This window comes from Malaclemys terrapin, chromosome 13, assembly GCF_027887155.1.
Source record: "Malaclemys terrapin pileata isolate rMalTer1 chromosome 13, rMalTer1.hap1, whole genome shotgun sequence".
Classification (NCBI taxonomy): Eukaryota; Metazoa; Chordata; order Testudines; family Emydidae; genus Malaclemys; species Malaclemys terrapin.
This window is the reverse complement of record NC_071517.1, coordinates 30,292,743-30,314,089: the sequence shown is the minus strand read 5'-3', so window position 1 is coordinate 30,314,089 and position 21,347 is coordinate 30,292,743. Positions and strand designations below refer to the sequence as shown.

General features: G+C 48.2%; 2 protein-coding genes across 4 annotated transcripts in view; both read left to right on the top strand.

Annotated features, from left to right (window-relative positions):
- Positions 1-21,347, top strand: part of LOC128848250 (zinc finger protein 345-like) — a 42,089-nt gene that overhangs the window by 10,231 nt on the left and 10,511 nt on the right. For all 3 annotated transcript variants that reach the window (XM_054048126.1, XM_054048125.1, XM_054048124.1), the window contains exon 3: positions 14,074-14,148. In XM_054048126.1, coding sequence (XP_053904101.1) covers positions 14,074-14,148 — 75 coding nt within the window. The remainder of the gene's footprint in view (positions 1-14,073; positions 14,149-21,347) is intronic.
- Positions 14,093-21,347, top strand: part of LOC128848260 (zinc finger protein 271-like) — a 144,799-nt gene continuing 137,544 nt past the window's right edge. Inside the window, exon 1 of the mRNA XM_054048148.1 lies at positions 14,093-14,148. The gene's annotated coding sequence lies outside the window, so the exon portion shown is untranslated. The remainder of the gene's footprint in view (positions 14,149-21,347) is intronic.

The window sequence follows — 21,347 nt, the reverse complement described above, 5'->3', positions numbered from 1 at the left end:
ATTACCTTGTTTGCATAGACTCTCCCACTCAGTGCCCCAGAGCCAGCCCCTCCACTGGCTTGCATGGAGCTAGACCAGGGCTGAATGTGGCCTGTTCATTTTGAAGCCAGGTTTGTCAACACAAGTCCGGATTGTGCCGGAAAGAACCAGGAGCAGGCTCTGAGGAGCAGAGTGAAATAGGATTGTTCTTCTTTGAGTGATTGTTCATGTCGATTCCAATCAGGTGTGCGCGCGCCACGTGCACAGTCATCGGAAACTTTTCCCCTCAGCAGCTCCCGTTGGGTCGGTCAGGGAGCCCCCTGGAGTGGGCCCTCGTGGCGCTCAATATGACCCTGCCGACCTGACCCCCCCCTTCAGTTCCTTCTTACCATCTGTAGCGGCGTTGGAACTGTGTTTCGCTTGCTTGCAAGTGTTCCTTTAGCTATTACTTAGTCCTATACAGTGTTTTGTTTTGTGGTTAGTTTATTGTTTGGTAGTTAAGATAGTCTTAGTGAGTGGGTCGTTCTCCCCTCACCCCACCTTGGGTTTCAGGGTATGCCTCAAGTCCAAGGATTTAAATCTTGCGGTGTATGCAAGAAGCCTATGTCCAATAGCAACCCTCATGACTCGTGCCTGAGGTGTCTAGGGGAGGTGCATCATTCCAAGTGCTGTAAGATCTGTAAGGCTTTCAAGCCCAGGACTAGGACAGAACGCAACTTCTGTTTGAAGCAGCTATTAATGGAAGCTGCACTCGGTGCAGCAGCACCCGACTGCCAAGTCCCGGCCCGAGCTTGGCGCGGAGTGCCCCTGCGTCAGTCCGCAGATCAGTACGGGAAGGACTCTGGTGCTAGAGATCCTCGCTACCGGAGATTCCCGACACCACAGCGCAGAGCAGCACCCCAGCACCGGTCAACATCCCCGGTGCCCCACAAGCGTCATAAGAAGGCGGACAGAGGGCACTGTCCTCAGAGAGCGAGACCATCCGGAGAGACTTTGCTGCCTCAGAGGAAGGACTCAACTTCCAAGCAGCAAGACCTTGTGCTGTCGACTCCAGTGCCCCAATTGGCACCGTTGAGCCTGGCACTTAGTGACTCTCCGGCGGGGCAGTACTTGGTGGAGGAGTTGGAACCCCCCTCCGCCCCAGATACTTTCGAGGCTGCAAAAGAGCTTATAGAAACTACTGCACCACAGTCCCTTGCTGTTAGAGAGAAGCCTTTGGCACCACCCAGACAAGTGCCATCTAGAGGCAAACCTGCAATGATGAAACCCTGAACGCAATTATTCCCTCCCTGGATCCAGGGGACTGGTACACTGCTCTTGACATGAAAGACGTGTACTTTCATATAGCCATTTGGCCAGCCCACAAATGTTTCCTGAGGTTCGTTGTCAACTGCATACATTATCAGTTCACAGTGCTCCCATTCGGGTTATCAACAGCCCCCCGGGCGTTCACCAAGTGCATGTCCCATTTTATCTTTGAAAACTCATGGCGATCGGGGGAGGTCCCGGATGACTGGAAAAAGGTTAATATAGTGCCCATCTTTAAAAAAGGGAAGGAGGAGGATCCGGGGAACTACAGGCCAGTCAGCCTCATCTCAGTCCCTGGAAAAATCATGGAGCAGGTCCTCAAGGAATCAATTCTGAAGCACTTGGAGGAGAGGAAAGTGCTCAGGAACAGTCAGCATGGATTCACCCAGGGCAAGTCACGCCTGACTAACCTCATTGCCTTCTATGAGGAGATAACTGACTCTGTGGATGAGGGTAAAGCAGTGGATGTGTTATTCCTTGACTTTAGCAAAGCTTTTGATACGGTCTCCCACAGTATTCTTGCCAGCAAGTTAAAGAAGTATGGGCTGGATGAATGGACTGTAAGGTGGATAGAAAGCTGGCTAGATCATCGGTCTCAACGGGTAGTGATCAATGGCTCCATGTCTAGCTGGCAGCCGGTTTCAAGTGGAGTGCCCCAGGGGTCAGTCCTGGGGCCGGTTTTGTTCAATATCTTCATTAATGATCTGGAGGATGGCGTGGACTGCACTCTCAGCAAGTTTGCAGATGACACTAAACTGGGAGGAGTGGTAGATACGCTGGAGGGTAGGGATAGGATACAGAGGGACCTAGACAAATTAGAGGATTGGGCCAAAAGAAACCTGATGAGGTTCAACAAGGACAAGTGCAGAGTCCTGCACTTAGGACGGAAGAATCCCATGCACTGTTACAGACTAGGGACCGAATGGCTAGGAAGCAGTTCTGCAGAAAAGGACCTAGGGGTTACAGTGGATGAGAAGCTGGATATGAGTCAACCGTGTGCCCTTGTTGCCAAGAAGGCTAACGGCATTTTGAGCTGTATAAATAGGGGCATTGCCAGCAGATCGAGGGACGTGATCATTCCCCTCTATTCAACATTGGTGAGGCCTCATCTGGAGTACTGTGTCCAGTTTTGGGCCCCACACTACAAGAAGGATGTGGAAAACTTGGAAAGAGTCCAGCGGAGGGCAACAAAAATGATTAGGGGGCTGGAGCACATGACTTATGAGGAGAGGCTGAGGGAACTGGTATTGTTTAGTCTGCAGAAGAGAAGAATGAGGGGGGATTTGATAGCTGCTTTCAACAACCTGAAAGGGGGTTCCAAAGAGGATGGATCTAGACTGTTCTCAGTGGTACCTGATGACAGAACAAGGAGTAATGGTCTCAAGTTGCAGTTGGGGAGGTTTAGGTTGGCTATTAGGAAAAACTTTTTCACTAGAAGGGTGGTGAAGCACTTGAATGGGTTACCTAGGGAGGTGGTGGAATCTCCTTTCTTAGAGGTTTTTAAGGTCAGGCTTGACAAAGCCCTGGCTGGGATGATTTAGTTGGGGATTGGCCCTGCTTTGAGCAGGGGGTTGGACTAGATGACCTCCTGAGGTCCCTTCCAACCCTGATATTCTATGATTCATGTCCGTGGTCATGGCTTTTCTCCGCAAGAGGCAGGTGCAGGTATATCCCTACCTCGATGACTGGCTGCTGTAGGGGCGCTCCAGGGAGCAGGTGGAGTCCCAGGTACGGATGGTCAGAGAGACCTTCCAGAGCCTGGGTCTTCTCAATTTGGACAAGTCGACGTTGTCAGCCACCCAACAAATAGAATTCATTGGGGTGTTGCTGGACTCGGTTCAGGCAAGAGCCATTCTACCAGAGCCCAGATTCCAGTAGGCTGGTGGTTGGACCCTCGCATGGTCTGTGAAGGAGTCCCATTCAGCAGCCCTCAACCATCCATGACCGTAGTAATGGATGTGTCAGACCTGGGGTGGGGGGCACACTTAGGAGACCTACAGTCTCAGGGCAGATGTTCGCAGTCCGAGATCCCACTTCACATCAATATAAAGGAACTCAGAATGGTGAGACTAGCCTGCCAGACCTTCCATACCATATTGCAAGGACAGTGCGTGGCGGTGCTGACTGACAACACCACCACCATGTTTTACATAAACAAGCAGGGTAGAGCCCATTCCTCCCCTCTCTGTTGGGAGGCCTTCCACCTGTGGGAGTTTTGTATAGCCCACTTCATTCATCTGGAGGCGTCCTATCTCCTGGGAACGTGGAACGAACTTGCTAACCACCTCCGCAGGTAGTTCAGCAGTCATGAGTGGTCCATCCATCTGGATGTCATACATTCTGCTTTCATAATTCCATCTTCCAAAGGTGGGAGTTTCCCCAGGTAGACCTGTTCGCCACCAGGAGCAACAGGAAGTGTCTAACGTTTTGCTCCTTCCTAAAGCACAGTCCGGGCTCTATCTCGGACGCGTTCATGATATAGTGGGGGAACCATCTACTGTATGCCTTCCCTCCAATACCACTCATCCACAAGGCTCTCCTCAAGATCCGCAGGGACAAGGCAGAGGTAATTCTCCTGTGTCCTGCGTGGCCGTGCCAAAATTGGTACACCATGCTTCTGGAGCGGTCAGTGGACACCCCGATCGCGCTGACGCTCCTCCCCTATCTGATTACACAGGACCACGGCTGCCTGCTTCACCTGGACCTCCAGTCCCTCCATCTCATGGCCTGGAAGCTTTATGGTTAAACCCAGTGGAGCTCCAATGCACGGAATCGGTGAGGGAAGTGCCACTTACCTGGCCAAATGGAAAAGGTTCTTGTGCTGGTGTGATCAATCGCGTAGCCCCACTTCAGGCATCTATAACATTCATCCTGGACTATCTACTGCACCTGAAGCGGGTAGGCCTGGCCGGATCATAGAATCATAGACTATCAGGGTTGGAAGGGACCTCAGGAGGTCATCTAGTCCAATCCCCTGCTCAAAGCAGGACCAATTTCCAACTAAATCATCCCAGCCAGGTACACCTCACAGCCATCTTAGCGTTCCACCTGGGAGTGTTGGGGCGTTCAGTCTTCGCAACCCTGTGGTGGGACGTTTCCTTAAGGGAATAGAATGTCTATATCCACAGTCCCACTCACCCGTAGCGACTTGGGACCTCAACCTGGTCCTAGCTAGACTAATGGGAGCCCCATTCGAGCCACTGGCTACATGTTCCCTTCTGTATCTCTCATGGAAGGTTGCCTTTCTGGTTGCCATTACATCGGCCAGGAGGGTGTCGGAGTTAAAAGCACTAACCTCTGACCCCCCTACACAGTCTTCCACAAGGACAAGGTATAGCTCAGACCGTACCCAGCCTTCCTGCCCAAAGTGGTGTCCCAATTCCACATCAGCCAGGATATTTTTCTACCAGTTTTCTATCCCAAGCTACATGCTAATGCAGAGGAGCTGAGGTTTCACTCACTAGATGTGTGGAGAGCGCTAGCATTCTACATTGAGCGCACAAAGCCTCTCAGGAAGTTGAACCAGCTGTTTGTAGCGGTGGCAGACCGTATGAAGGGGCTTCTAGTCTCCTCAGAACGCATTTCTTCCTGGATTACGGACTGCATCCATACCTGTTATGACCTCGCCAAGGTCCCAGCCCCAGCCATTACAGCCCACTTGACAAGAGCTCAGGCCTCACCCACCGCTTTCCTGGCCCAGGTGCCCATCCAGGAGATCTGCAGAGCAGCGACCTGGTCCTCGGTGCATACGTTTGCCACCCACTATGCCATCACCCTGCATGCTAGAGATGACACAGCTCTCGTCAGAGCGGTGCTCCAGTCAGTGATTCCTTAACTCTGATCCCACTCCCGTGGGAGAGCTTGAGAGTCCCCTGATTGGAATCGACGTGAACAATCACTTGAAGAAGAAAAGACAGTTACTCACCTTCTTGTAACTGTTGTTCTTCGAGAGGTGTTGTTCACGTCCATTCCAATACCCACCCTCCTTCCCCTCTGTTGGAGTAGCTGGCAAGAAGGAACCGAAGGGGGATCGGGTCAGCAGGGTCATATATTGAGTGCCATGAGGGTGCCACTCCAGGGGGCTCCCTGGCCGACCTGATGGGAGCTGCTGAGGGAAGAAGTTTCCGACGACCATACACGTGGCTCACACACACCTGATTGGAATGGACGTGAACAACACGTCTCGAAGAACAACAGTTACATGGTGAGTAACCATCTTTTTTTCTCAAGTATAAAGACACCACATGATGTCAGGCTGTTATTAATATTAGTTGTGAGCATTATGGTGGCATATAATGGCCCCAGGGGCCCATCGTGCCGGGCGCTGCACAGACACACGGTGACCGAGATCGGGGTCCTGTCGTGCCGGGCGCTGCACAGACACACGGTGACCGAGATCGGGGCCCCGTTGTGCAGGGCGCTGCACACGCATGGTGACTGAGATCGGGGCCCCGTTGTGCCGGGCGCTGCACACGCATGGTGACTGAGATCGGGGCCCCGTTGTGCCGGGCGCTGCACACGCATGGTGACTGAGATCGGGGCCCCGTTGTGCCGGGCGCTGCACACGCATGGTGACTGAGATCGGGGCCCCGTTGTGCCGGGCGCTGCACACGCATGGTGACTGAGATCGGGGCCCTGTTGTGCTGGGCACTGCACAGACACAGTGAGAGACAGTCCCTGCCCCAACAAGCTTGGTCACCTTGTTTGTGCTGCGCCCGGCACAGGAGGGCCCTGATCTCGGTCACTTTGTGTCTGTGTAGTGCCCGGCACAATGGAGCCCTGTTATGCAGCCACAACGTCACAGGATCGTTTCAGGGGGCAAGGCAAAGATGCCACATTTATTATGATAACAATTTGATCTATAACCACTAGCTAATACCTTAATAGTTATACACACACACACGATGTTCTGTAGCAGCTGTAGTTACCAGTCCTGAACATGGCTTGATTTCGTAGCTTGGGTTCGTAGCTTGTGGCGGCTAACTGGTCAGGAAAGCCAGGCACAAGGAAGGGCTGGGTCTGCCCTCCCATGTTGGCAGCAGAATGTTACCCTTCCAAGTCTTCCATCTCACCCATCATTTTTGTAGGCTTTAGTTTGAATCCAGAGTCTATAGGTCTTGCTGTGTCACACTGCCTCTGGGTTTGGTGTGATTGATCACATGTCAATTGCAGACATGACTTTCAGCCTCGGACCTGGCTTTATCTTCCTTCTATTCAGGGCCGGCTCTAGGCACCAGCAAAGCAAGCAGTTGCTTGGGGCGGCATATTTGCAGGGGCGCAAGAATCCAGCATGGGAGCTGAGAACCAACAGGGAGCCCTGGGAGCTGTAGTTCCTTCGTTAGCTCCCTGCCTATAGAGCCAGCCCTGGAGCAGGGAAAGAACTACATTTCCCAGCATTCCCTCGGCCTTAGTAACAGGAAAGGACGGGGGAAGGAGTATGGAACTGAAACCTGCAGCTTGCTGTGAATGGTAGGGACAGAGCCAGCTCTAGGTTTTTTGCCGTCCCCCCACCCCAGCCCTGGGCTCCCCCATCACCCCTATGTTGCCCCAGTCCTGGACTCTCCCCCCACCCGCATCTCCTGCCGCCCCAGGGCTCCCCCCTCCCCCACGCACCCACATCTCCTGCCGCCCCAGCCCTAGGCTCCCCCCCACCCACACCCCCCGCTGCCCCAGCTCTGGCCCCCACCCGCACCTCCTGCCACCCCAGCCCTGGGCTCTTCCCCCCCCACACACACCCTCTGCCACCCCAGCTCTGGCCCCCACCTCCTGCTGGCCCATCCCTGGGCTTTCCCTTCCCCCCCACCTCCTCCCGCCCCAGTTCTGGCCCCCTCCCGCACCCCCTGCTGCCCCAACTCTGGGCTCTTCCTGCCGCCCGCACCCGTACCCCCTGCCGCCCCAGCTCTGGCCCCGACCCGCACCTCCTGCCGCCCTAGCCCTGGGCTCTTCCCTCCCCCCGCACCCTCTGCCGCCCTAGCTCTGGTCCCCACCCGCACCTCCTGCCGCCCCAGCCCTGGGCTCTCCCCCAAAGAAAGAATTGGGTGGACTAAATGGACAGTGCCCCTCTCTATCTGAAGCCTAGCAAGGGAGGTATGTGGATCCCACTAGAATTTAAAATGAAAAGTAAGGGAGGGGAGGCTCTACTAGACTGGGCAGCTTTAGATACAGTACCAGGCACGTAGGAGGATTTACACTTCTGAGCCATGGAAGCAGAAATTGACTTTTCTTTTCCAGATTTGAACACCCTCAAAAGTCAGGAGTGCTCAAGCTCAGTTTGGGCAGCTGTTCCTTCATTTCTCCCAAATCAAATATACTGATCCACTGTAACTTGCTGTAGAAAAAGTAGAATAAATTGAGCAAGAAATGCTTCCCAGTGGTTATTAGGACTGGAATTGCTATTTTCAACAGCCATTGCTTTTTTTTTTTTTTTTTTTTTTTTCCAGTTTTAGTTTTATTTGTTTAAAAGGAAGACAGTGATATTGCACTGGCAAATTCCCCATAGAAACAAAGAATGGAACAAAAGAATAATAAAGGCACCTCAACTTTTCCTCATTTATGTATGTCAGTCTTATAATATGCATCCAGATATCCTTCAATCACACAAGCTGAAAATTGTTCCACTTCACTGCAGTTCTGTAACCATATGGGAACCAATCCTGTCTGTGTTCTGTGCACATCCAAAATTCCTGCTGAATGACCCGCCCTGGGAGTGAGTTACGAGTGACCCAGGGCTGTGGCGGAAGGAGGGTGCAGTTGGGGGGGGGGGGGGGGGGGGGGGGGAATGGGAGAGAGCCCAGGGCTGGGGTGGGGGGCAGCCAAAAAATTTTTTGCTTGGGGCAGCAAAAAACCTAGAGCTGGCCCTGCTTCTATTGTACCTCTGTTCTTTTCTTTTTAGGGTGGACTCTTCTTACTTTGTTAGGGCTGTTGTTGCTTCTTACTTTGTTAGGGCTTTGTCTGCCTTTTCAGCCTTTGGTGCTTGAACTCTATTTCATCAGGACAGGCTGGTGCTGGAGGTTGACTTCATCATCCATACATACCTCATTCACACATCTAAACTAAATTAATAAGATTACAGCAGGGTTTTTGCAAAAATGAAGGCTGCAGCAAGCTTTTACAAAATGGAGTAAGTGTTTTAAAATGGAGTTTGAATTACAATGTCGCAAACAGTGAACAGAAGTTACAATATAGACAAGTGTAATGAATGGCAAACAGTGAACAGAAGTAAGCAAAAGTTACAATGTAGACAAGTATAATGAATGGCAAACAGTGAACAGAAGTTACAATACTGAAACAGTGCAAGTTTCAGTGATTTAAGCAGGAATTGGATTGATAGTGAAACTTACAAGGGCAACTGGCTGAACAGCTATGGCTCTTAACAAGCATCTTAATTGTCAATTAACCAGTTATTGGGGTAACCGTTTTATAAATGAATGTTGTTTCATTCATAAAAGTTTACTTATGAACAATTTCATTTATCAGTTCTACAGCCCTGATCTCGGTCACTGTGTGTCTGTGCAGTGCCCAGCACAATGTAGCTCTGGGGCCTTTATGTGCCACCATAATGCTCACAACTAATATTTATACTTTAAGTCTCGCATGACCTTCTCATAGTCAAACTAGGGAAATGCAGCCTAGATGGAGCTACTATATGGTGGGTGCAAAACTGGTTGGAGAACCGTTCCCAGAGAGTAGTTATCAGTGGTTCACATGCTGAAATGGTATAACAAGTGGGGTCCTGCAGGGATCAGTTCTGGGTCTGGTTCTGTTCAATATCTTCATCAAAGATTTAGATAATGGCATAGAGACTACACTTATAAAGTTTGCAAATGATACGAAGCTGGGAGGGGTTGCAAGTGCTTTGGAGGATAGGATTTAAAATTCAAAATGATCTGGACAAATGGTCTGAAATAAATAGGATGAAATTCAATAAGGACAAATGCAAAGTACTCCATTTAGGAAGGAACAATTAGTTGCACACATACAAAATGGTAAATGACTGCCTAGGAAGGAGTACTGCGGAAAGAGATCTGGGGATAATAGTGGACCATAAGCTAAATATGAGTCAACCGTGTAACACTGTTGCAAAAAAAGCAAACCCATCATTCTGAGATGTATTATCAGGAGTATTGTAAGCAAGACATGAGAAGTAACTCTAACGCTGATTAGGCCTCAACTGGAGTATTGTGTCCAGTTCTGGGCGCCACATTTCAGGAAAGATGTGGACAAATTGGAGAAAGTCCAGAGAAGAACTACAAAAATGATCAAAGATCAAGAAAACATGACCTATGAGGGAAGATTGGAAAAAATTGGGTTTGTTTAATCTGGAAAAGAGAAGACAGAGGGGGGACATAGGTTTTCAGGTACATAAAAGATTGTTACAAGGAGGAGGGAGAAAAATTGTTCTTAATCACTGAGGATAGGACAAGAAGCAATGGGCTTAAATTGCAGCAAGGGAGGTTTAGGTTGGACATTCGGGAAAACTTCCTAACTGTCAGAGTGGTTAAGCACCGGAATAAATTGCCTAGGGAGGTTGTGGAATCTCCATCATTGGAGATTTTTAAGAGCTGGTTAGACAAACACCTGTCAGGAATGATTTAGATAATACTTAGTCCTGCCATTAGTGCAGGGAACTGGACTAGATGACCTCTCGAGGTCCCTTCCAGTCCTATGATTCTCTGATGGAGCAGGGCATAGTGAAATGAACAATTTGCTCCTACCAGTTCATGTGTTTTTATTCTTTATTTTATCTTTATGTTTAAAAAAAAAAACTAAACAAAAGCACTCCATTTCTATTTTCTTTTTATATTTTTATTAAACCATTTTTCCATTAATTTTGTAATTTTAAAAACTTTTCTATTTTTCTTCATTTAAACTCCTGCCCCCCCCCTTTCTGTATCTGTGTGTGTGTGTATATAGATTTTCTGCTTATTGATTTTTTTTAATCATTTGCCTTTTCCTAATCCCCAGGCCACTTTGTATTTTTTTCAGTTATTTATTTTACATCTCTGGCTAGCAGTATTATTATTTTTTTATATATTTTAAATCACGGCCTATATGGATTGAATATTTGTCATTGTTTTTAGTTTGGTTTGGTTTGCTATTCTTTTCTGGAGAATCTGAGCCAAAGTTTTGTCCACCCAGCTGCTGTTTGCATTCCAGAATTGCTTAGGGCCTATTTCCATCTCCTAGATGTACAAAGACCAGCACCTCAAGCCCCAATCCTGCAAACAGTCAGGCCGATATGTTTTTTGTACTGATAGAACTATATTGTTATCATTAATAATCCTCATCATCATCATTATGTTTATTGTGGTAGGGCCTAAGGACCAGCCAAGAACGGGGCCCTATTGTGCTAGGTGCGGTACAAACAGAGAAGTTGATAATTCATGCCATGAAGAGCGAACAGTTGAAATAGACCAGACAGACCCAGGGTAAGGGAAGGGGTAGAACACACCAGCAGAGTGAGCAATGGGATGGGAGCAAATGACATGTTAGTGCCAAGGGGTATTTTTTGTTCCGGGACGGGGGCGGGGAGGTGGTTAGTTAGGAGGGGATCAGCTAGATGGGAAGAAAAGGGAAGGGAGAGGGGACATGGAAGGGAAGGGGTAGGGAAGAGGGGAGACAGGGCAGGTGTGGAGTGAAGCAGGAGAAGAGACAGTGAAGATGCGGGAGGAGGGTGGGGGAAGTGTTTGGATCAGAGTCTCGCACAGGGCAGAGGAAGTCCAGTCAAAGCTGCAGTCAGTTCCCTGAATGTCCAAAGGTCACTGCTGTGACTAGAGTCTCTGGCTGGCTCCTCTCTGCAGTTTTCCCTAAAGTTCACATGGCAGGGGGGAGGGGAGGCACCACCTGGGTCCTATGGCCCCCAGAGTTTGTCCGTGTGTGGGGGGGTCCCTCTGCACAGTTCTGGGTCCAGGGGGTGCTGAGCCACATTTTATCCCCTTCCCCAATCATAGCCCTGCTTTGGCTGCTTCACTCAGGGACGGTATTTATTTACTAATATGATTATAGTAGTGTTTACGCAGTTATGTGGCTATAAAGGTGCCTTATACCAGGATAGCTTATTCCCCTTCCTGTACGTGAATAAACTGTACCAGTATCTCGCCTTGCATCTGAAGAAGTGAGGTTCTGACCCACGAAAGCTTATGCTCCCAGTACTTCTGTTAGTCTCAAAGGTGCCACAGGACCCTCTGTTGCCTTGTACCAGTAATATGCACCTTTAGCCCCATAATACTGTGTCCACACTAAGGAGTGTTGTACTGCTTTAACTTGGGGTGACCAGACAGCAAATGTGAAAAATCGGGACGGGGTGGGGAGTAATAGGAACCTATATAAGAAAAAGACTCAAAAATCGGGACTGTCCCTATAAAATTGGGACATCTGGTCACCCTACACTGGTAAAGATACAGTGGTACAACTTTCTAGTATAGACAAGACCTTACACCGACTTGCTCCACCAGAAGTCATCTGCTCTGGTGGGAACTTTTGGGGGAGGGTCCCCTGCCTGTGTTATGCAGGTCAGACAAGATGATTAGAAGGGATCAGAAGGGAGTTCTCCTGTTGCTGTAGCTAATCCTCCTCCCCGCAAGGCAGTGGCTAGGTCAACCCAACTGCATCTACACCAAGGGTTAGGTTGACCTAGCGATGTTGCACAGAGCACAAAATTTTTCCCACCATGAGCAATCTTGATCTAATTTTGTAGGTGTAGACCAGGCCTATGTGCTTAATGTTTCTCATGTGTTTAATGCGTAGAGTTAAACATGTGCACAAGTGTGGGTGGGACGAGGGCATTCTCCACTAGCAGGCCCAATGGATTAGATGATGCCTGTGCAAAGGAATGACAGACCCCCTCGCACTGCTCTATGGGCTCAGAGGAATTGATGGGCTACCTGCCTATTGATTCCCTCTCTCAAGCAGGCGATGGGTGTAGCCCTGGCTCCATCACCTGGCTGCTCGCTGAGCCAGCATGGGGTGGGGTAGTAATTGATTGCTGCTCTAGGCTAGCTGTAAATTACTCCCCCCTCCAGGAGCAAACGGGAGGAATTGTGACTCAGAAGGGTGTGTCTGAGGTGCAATCCCTGGGCTGGCATGACACTCTGGTCAGGGCTAGGCCTAAAGTTACAATCTCTCCTGCCAAAGCCAGGGAAACAAGGCTATTACTCAAGGGCTGTGATTTTCTAAGGAGGCTAAGGCCAGATTTTTAAATGGGTTTAGACATCTAAATACCTTTTAAAATCTGCCCCTGATGGCCTGCCTCCAGCGAGAGGGAGACTTGCTGGTGCTCAGCTGGGTGTCAGCTCCCTGACACCCCCCCCCCCCCACCTGTTAGCCACCCAAACAATCTCTCTGGACTGTGCCAGCCCTTACTTCACCTGGCAGGGTAACAATCAGTGTACCCCCATCCCCAAGTCCCTTTGATGCATTCCCCCTGCAATGTCCAGCCCCTTGTCCCCTCACAGAAATCCTAGGTTGACTGTCCCCAAAGGACCAGCTTGAACGATTCAACTCAGGATCAGCTCCTTGGATAACACTGTGTACTGAGATATATTTATAATGAAAACAACAGTACATTTTTTATCAAAGACCAAGATTCGAGAGATAGTGAGTCAGTATAACGGAAACAGAAGGGTTACATATAAAACAAAATCTATAGGCGCTTTCTAGAGACTAAAGAGGCTAACCTCCTGTCCAGAGCAGTCTTATCTCACCCAAAGCTTCCTGCAGGGTTTCCAACCAAGTCCAGTTGGCATCCTGTTTTTATGAAAGTAAATGTGCTGCCCGTTAACTTTCTAGGTGCAGGATTAAGGAGTGTGTCTCCTTGCCTTCCTCTTATGTTCCCCAAAATTCATTGTCTGCCCCATAGACAGGACAACCCCCTGGAGTTCATTTTCTGGTCTTGTGTCTCCTGTTGACTTTGTTTGTAAATGGCACTTCCATTGTGTTGGCTTGCAACGCTTGATTTACGCGTGAACGAGGGATACAGGGGTGAATATCCATCCTTGGTCTGGCAGAAACCTGTTTGTCGACCCACCCTTGATACAGGTTCTAGGTACATATTTTCTTTACACATCCATAAGTCTATACATAGAGTCTGTACACACATTTCACAATGATATTAATGACCAGAGTGATTGTGGCTTTCATTTGAGATCCTACATGACGTTCTTCGGTGAACCAGAATGTATGTATCAGGATATTAGAATAATAGACCCATAGGGCTAGAAGGGACCTCAAGGGTCATCTAGTCTAACCCGCTGCCAAGATGCAGGATATTCTTGTAACCTCCTTGACCTGTTGGCATTGAAGGGCTCTTAGGCTCATGGGACCATATCCCCTTGATATTGAATGGGGTTTGGGCTCCCGACTGTCAGGTTGCTTGGAAGATCCCAGGCGGGTGCAGGTGGTTCAGTTTGGCCCTTTGTGGAGCTGTGGTTCTGATTTGCCAACTTCTGTGCACTGGCTCAAAAGTTGGTTTTGCTGAGGAATGTTGGGTATGTGTTCATAGAGCATAAGGCCAGAAGCAGCCATTAGACCATCCAGTCTGCCTTCCTGCATAACCCAGGCCATTCAGTTTCACCCAGTTACCCCAGCCTTGAGCCCAACGACTGTCCTGAAACCAAAGCATTTGGGACCTCAGGAGACTACACCGTTGTGCCCCAGACAGACACTGGGAGAGACTGAGGTGTTTTGTTGATACTGGGGGCTGGAGGGGAGAGGGTGGCTGCTTTCCAGATGGCACCTGCACCTACCCTGCCACACAACTAACTCGTGTCCAATCCATGTTTCGCCTAGCGGAGGAGATTGCGATCAGCTGGCCCCGGATAACCGCGTTTGCCGAGTCGCACAGGAGGAGAGGATTGGTCTCTGGTAAGTCGCTGTGGGTGAGGCAGTCAGAGATTGCAGTGCTTTGCTATCCTGGACTCTGCCCCCACCCCTCTGGCTGAGACCCTCGCTACTTTGGGCAGGGGGGAGAGGCGAGGTGGAGTGCTGGGGGGTAGAGCAGGTGAAATTCCCCACTCCACAGAGGGCCAGCAGCACAAGGAATGGTGGGGGGGGAATGGATGGACTAGCAGGAGCTTAGGTCACAGCTCACTAAGATACCTTTCTGTCGCACTAGTCTCACTCCAAGACCCTGATCCTGCAAACGGGTGAACAGCGGCACAGGTAAAAGGATAAAGCAGCATGGATCTGAGGCAGAATTGGGGCCCATATGAGGCTTGCTGAGCTGCAGAGGGCAAAGCACGTGTCAAAAATGCAAACTGCAAAGAACAAGGAAAGGCAGAAGAAAAGTGTTTTTAAATAAATCTTTAACCACACACAGACTAATATGCAAAGGTTGCTAGGTAATTATTTTTCCTTTGCAATTGACCTGTAATAGTCTGTAAATGTAGGGCTGGGATTCACTAGCAGGCTCTCGTTGCTTTGGGCTATTCTGGTGACACAAATCAGCCAGAAACAAAGGTGCTGGTTATGCCAGCTTAGAACCGCATTGCACTGAGCAGAAGCCAGGAAGTTACCAATGAATCCGTCCAGATGCAACCTCAGCAGATGCAACCCCAGCAGCATTCATACTACACTAGAATGGGGCCCTAGTCTGAAAAGTGACCACCTTCCTCAACAGCCCTGCTCCTTGTGTGCGTAAGCCAGAGCTGCTGGCTTCACGTAAATAAGTTCTTACTGCTTTTTATCCCTGCATGGACCTCACTACAGGACTGAGGCCTTGTACGGTGCTATTGTTCTTTATTCCTGCTAGCCCTGAGCCAACCTAGCTCTAGCTCACCCATGATCAACAGCCTTGTGAATTAAATTCTGATTGCACATACATTGTTGTTGGTGAGGTGTAAGGCAATGGAAAAAAAGCTTGGTTTTCAGACTGCAGGCTCACTTTATCCAGCTAAGCATTAAGAAAAAATACATAATATGACTAGCATGGTCTAATGGTTAGAGCACACAGAAGAATTAAGTTTAATCTGGGCTCCGCCACTGACCTTTGGGGTGACTTTGAGCAAATCTCTTCCCTCTCTATCTCTCTTTCCCCTCTCCTGCTTTGTCTTGTGCATTGCAGCAGTGAGCTCGGTGGGCCAAGTCTCTTACCATGTATATGTGCAGCACTGGGCACCATGGGGCCTTGAACTCATTTTTAATAACTTTAGCTCAACAGATTTCAGCTGAGAAATCAGACACCATAAACATGAGCCCTCTTTGGGCTGTCTTCATGGATCACTTTAATGGTCTGCTAAGTACTCGAAAGTCAGGAATTGCCCATGTGAAGGTTGATCATGCAGCCGTCCCTCTGTTCCCTTTGTGCAAACACACTGCAATCCAGTCTTTAACTTGCTATTTCTCATCAAATACAGTGAAACACACCATTTTTCTGACATTCTTAGATACTTTGGGGTCAGTCAGGTATTTTTTTGTTTGTTTGTTTTTCCTTTTTAATAGATGAGATTTTCACATGTGCTAGGCAGAGCAAGTCATTCTGCAGCTTCACCTGTGTGTGAAATCAGTGTTTTTCGCGACTGGTCCGTGGACAGGCGACAGTCCCTGAGATCTCCCTGACACAGTTTAGGAAGGCAGCAAGCCAGTCCCTGGTATCAGCAAGGTTGAGAAACACTCTGCTAAATAAAGTGTTTTTCTTTTGAGATAAGTACATTTCCATTCAACTAACACATTCTGCTCTGAAATTCTCTCTTGCAATTTTTAATTCACTGAAACGCTGTGTCTTCCTTGCGCAAAGGTGAACAAAGCTGGAATAGCTCTGAAAATAAGCTAGCATAGTAACGTGTCTTGGTTGGTGCGCTTCAGCATCCCACATAGTCTGCAGTTTCTAATAGACCTGAACAAACTCCCTCACTGGAAAATATGTCTGCAAATGATGGCTTAGCTCTGCCAGCACCCCAGCTGGTGCACATCGCTTTAGCTCCGCTGAAGCCAAACTTTAATTTGAAGTCAGTGGCGCTTTGCCAATTTACACCAGCTGAGGATCTGGCTGAAGATTGTTTTGCAAGCTGTCATCTCCCCTTTGTTTGCAGATAGGTTCTGATTTGCTGTTTTGCAAGTATTCACATCCCTCTCCTTGGCTCTTTGCCTTTCTGTATCGTCGCTACAATGAAATGCGTTAACCCATCTGCCCAGACTTCCTGCTCCACGTTCCTTGTCCATCTGAGTCCGGTGTGATTACAGAAGGCAGTCCTGTCTCTGAATTCTTCTTATAACTCTATTTCTACCTTTGCGCTGACTTTGTTAACCCTTTGGCTATGCCTATACTAGATGTGCGTTACCAGTGTAGGAATATGGATGTACTATATTTGCAAAGTGCTCCTAATGTGGACTCAGCTATCCTGGCTAAGATATGTGCTGCCCACCCCTCATGAGCGAAAACAAGTAATACCAGTAAAACCACACTTTTGCTTGTGTAGCTGTGTCCACACGACATACTTCTGCCAGCACAGCCCTGCTGGTCAGGGATCACACCTCTTCACGCCCCTGACCGTCATAGCAATGCCAGCGGAAGTCTGTAGTATAGACATAGCCTTTGTTAAGATGCACTGGGAAGATAGTGTGGGACTTCATTTACGGGATCTTACCCATGGCAGGGCAACAAACCTTTCTCCTTTTATGGCTCCATCTAGCTTTCTAAGGCCTGCACATATCTGGACTTTCACTATTGCTTTGTAGTTTAGGCTACAAACTGCCACTGTTAAAAACTATTTATAGGCCATTATTGCCTAGACATCCCATCCACTATCAGAGCTTCTTTGTGCTGGTCACTACAGAGACACAGTTTCTATCCTAAAGGTCTTACAGTCTCAGTGAAGACCCACAAAAGGGCTATCGTTATTGGTGGGGAGCTGAAGACCAGAGAGATGAAGAGTTTTGGCCAGGGGCAGTGAGCAAGTCCGTGACAGAGCTGGCACTTGAATCTAGATCTCCTGAAGGTTAGGCTATGATTACAATGCCAGCCTTCCTGTTGCCCTTCTTTCTCTATTCCTGTTACCTGCTCTACACATGCTGGACTTGGGCAGGGCAGGGCAGAATTCCCCTGGGTTAGGCTGTTGCTGGAGGCGAGCCTCATGCTCTGTGTCCCTTCACAATCCTGCCTCTTGCACTCTGTCCGCACTGCCCCCATCAGCTGGGTTTGTGAGTACCCTGTGACGGGCTCAGTTTGTGCTCTCGCCACACAGTAACCATGGTAGCTGCAGCCTGTCGTTATTGCCAGAGGCCTCAGCTGGCACATGGCTCTCTTTCTGTAACCAGTTCATCCTGCTGCTTTGTTACAGTGCAGATGAGCCACTCTGGCAGAGCCCATGGGGCTGTGCCAGCTGCTGCTCCTTTCCCTCTCAGAGCCCTATGCACCCCTGGATGGAGGGCCATCCCGAAACCTAGGCACCACTCGAGGGTGGCATGGCTATGATGTGCTCTTCCTCAGCATGGGGGTGGATTTCACCCCATACGGATAAAATCCAGCAGCCACAGGCCTCAAATGGGACACGGCTCTGCTAGCTCTTCTTTGAAGTTGAGCTTAGTTTATCATAATAGTGTTGTTGTAGTCGTGTGGGTCCCAGGATATTGAAGAGACAAGGTGGGGGCGGTGATATATTTTACTGGACCGACCTCTGTTGGGGAGAGAGAGACAAGCTTTTGAACTACACAGAGGTTTTCTTCAGGTCTGTGAAAACTCAAAAGCTTGTCTCTTTCACTAACAGAAGTTGATCCAATACAAGATATTACCTCGCCCACCTTGTCTCTCTGTTATGACAAGACATGCCTGAATCTGCTGTGAGATCAGAGCCTGTTAGTGGTACATTTAAATTAACTTCTGGGCTGCTGGTTCTCCGTGCCTGGTGGAAAATAGGAATACAATCTGTTTTACCAACTGAGAAGAGGGCCACATTGTGTCAGGTGCTGTATACACACCCATTGCAATCAGAGTTGCGACTGCAGTACAGGTAGCATACCTGCACTAGCTTTAACCTAGCTAGCATGGCTAAAAATAGTAGTAAAGCCAGGTCAGCCCAGACCCCAGTGTGGATTAGCAACCCCAGTACATTGCTTGTAAAACCCATGCAGCTGTGTCTTCACTGTTATTTTTAGCCATGTGGGTGAGATTAAAGCCAGAGATTAAAGTATGTCTACTCGAGCTGCTGTCACACTTCCAGCTGCCGTGGAGACATTCCATAGTGAGAGACACCTACAGTCTAAACCAGGGGTAGGCAACCTATGGCACGTGTGCCAAAGGTGGCACGCGAGCTGATTTTCAGTGGCACTCACACTGCCCGGGTCCTGGCCACCGGTCCGGGGGCTCTGCATTTTAATTTAATTTTAAATGAAGCTTCTTAAACATTTTAAAAACCTTATTTACTTTACATACAACAATAGTTTAGTTCTATATTATAGACTTATAGAAAGAGACCTTCTAAAAACGTTAAAATGTATGACTGGCATGCGAAACCTTACATTAGAGTGAATAAATGAAGACTCAGCACACCACTTCTGAAAGGTTTAGACCAGGAGTTGGCAACAGACAAAGGTTGGGAGGGGAAAGAGAGGTGCAGTGACTCACCGCCGGGTCACAGAGCTAGGACTAGAACCCAGGAGAGCCCTTCCTGCCTGTCATGTGCCTCTTGCACCACATCATGCTGCCTTTCAAGAACTGAGGGTTTCTGTTGTCAACAGTGAGAGGCTCAGTCCTGCTCTCATTAACATTATGGGGAGGTTTTTGCCATTGATTTTGGTGAGTGAGATTAAGTGCTACGGCTGTTTCTCTGCAAACAATTAGCCTTGTGCTTTATTTCTGTGGTGGGGCTACTCAAGTGCTTAAAGTTAAGCAAGTGCATACATGTTTGCAAGATCAGGGTCTGTGTTTGTGTGCTAGAATACTACCCTCTATCACCTGATTTAAGTTTACAAAGGAAACAAAGGTATTTTTGTATGTAGCAGGATTCTTCCTTTATGCTTAACATGCCTGTGTTTGTAGAACCTCTGGAGCTGGGGTTCTCACCATGGTTCGGTTGGGGTGTGTTTAACTATGGAAAAGAGGACAGTCTCTTCATAGGAAAGGTTGCAACCACAGTCCTATTGCTAAGGGTGATTTTGATCCCTCTCATAAATCAAAATTCCTTGTGCTTCCACACGATTCAAGTTAATTCTCCTTGGCATGCAGTGCATTCCTGAAATATTTCGTAAGTACTTTCTGACAGGAAAAAAACGAAAAATGGCTCCTTTAGAAAATTTTGGAAAGGGGCTAAGGTTTGTTTGTGCCCAGTAAAATCACACAGCTCCACCAGAGCTGTCCAGAAAATGGGGGGGATTTCAGCAAATTGGAAGTTGTTACTCATCCCATTCCGTTCCACAATAGTTCCATATTTCATTTTCACAATTTCCTGTGGAATTTTCTACTTACAATACAAGTTGGTTGCAAACTTAACAATGGAGGGAGTCTCGCCTCAGTAAAATGAGCCTTATTTTAGTCCCTCTCTCTAACTTCACCTGGACTAAACCGATCCTTCTGGAATTTCATACAAGTGATCTTATGCCCAAGTAGAAAAATCTCTGGACAATCTGAGACAAAAATAGTAAATCATTGGGGCAATCTGATTCAGAAAATGAAGTGATCTCAGTCCTTTAACGTTTTTCTACCCTTGATTTATCTCATCATATATGATTAGGCCAGACATAGCAATCACTTGGTGAAATCCTCCAGCCTGTATTACAAGAGTTTAGACTAGATGATCACAATGGTCCCTTCTGGTGTTAAGCCCTGTGAATTCAAAATCACTGGACATAAAAACTCCAGATGTGCTTTAATCAGTGCTTTTGGTGAGGAGTGGGGCTGCTAGCTAGTTTGGGTGGCAGGAATTTGGGAACGGGGAGGAATTTAGATTATGATACACTTATATTGAATGGTACCTTACTCCATGAGCGATCCCAGTGAAATTGTTATTGGATTCAGTAATTGGGTGGAATTATACAGGAGGTCAGACTAGATGATTTAATGGGCCCTTCTGGCCTTAACATCTATGAATCTATGCGCAAGCAAACTATGTGTTATAATATGGCTAAATGTAAGTGTATACATCTAGGAACAAAGAATGCAGGCCATGCTTACGCGATGGGGGACTCAATCCTGGGAAGTAGTGACTTTGAAAAGAACTTGGGGGTCATGGTGGGTAATCAGCTGAACATGAGTTCCAAGTGCGAAGCTGTGGCCAAAAGGGCTAATGCATCCTTGGATGTATAAACAGGGGAATCTTGAGTAGGAGTAGAGAGGTTATTTTATCTCTGTATTTGGCACTGGTGCAAACACCGCTGGAATAGTGTGTCCAGTTCTGGTGCCCACGATTCAAGAAAGAAGTTGATAAATTGGAGAGGGTTCAGAGAAGAGCCACAAGAATGATCAAAGGATTAGAAAACCTGCCTGCTGGTGATAGACTCAAGGAGCTCAATCTATTTAGCTTAACAAAGAGAAGGTTAAGGGGTGACTTCATCAGACTACAAGTACCTACATGGGGAACATATTTAATAACAGGCTCTTCAGTGTAGCAGAGAAAGGTCTAACATGATCCAATGGATGGGAGATGAAGCTAGACAGATTCAAACTGGAAATAAGGTATACATTTTTAAGTCAGAGTAATTAGCCATTGGAACAATTTACCAAGGATTGCAGTGGATTCTCCATCACTGACAATTTTTGAATCAAGACTGGGTGCTTTTCTAAAAGATCTGCTCTAGGAAGTATCTTGGGGAAGTTCTCTGGCCTGTGTTCTACAGGAGGTTAACCTAGATGATCACAAATGGTCCATTCTGGCCTTGGAATCTATGACTCTCTGATTTAATGGGCCATTCTGGTCTTGACTTCATAGATGTTAATGGGACTGTTCACAGCATACAGTGCTACTCAGTAAAGCTGTGAGAATCTGGCCCCTGTTTCTCAAAAGGGTTTCTCGTTACATGTTGTGAGGTGGGTGGCTAGGTGAGGGGAAGCAGTGGGTGGGAGCTGGGGGGGGGGGGAGAGGGAGGCTGCCAGGGAGGGGAAGGGGTGACGGGAGCAGTCTGGTAGAGCCGGC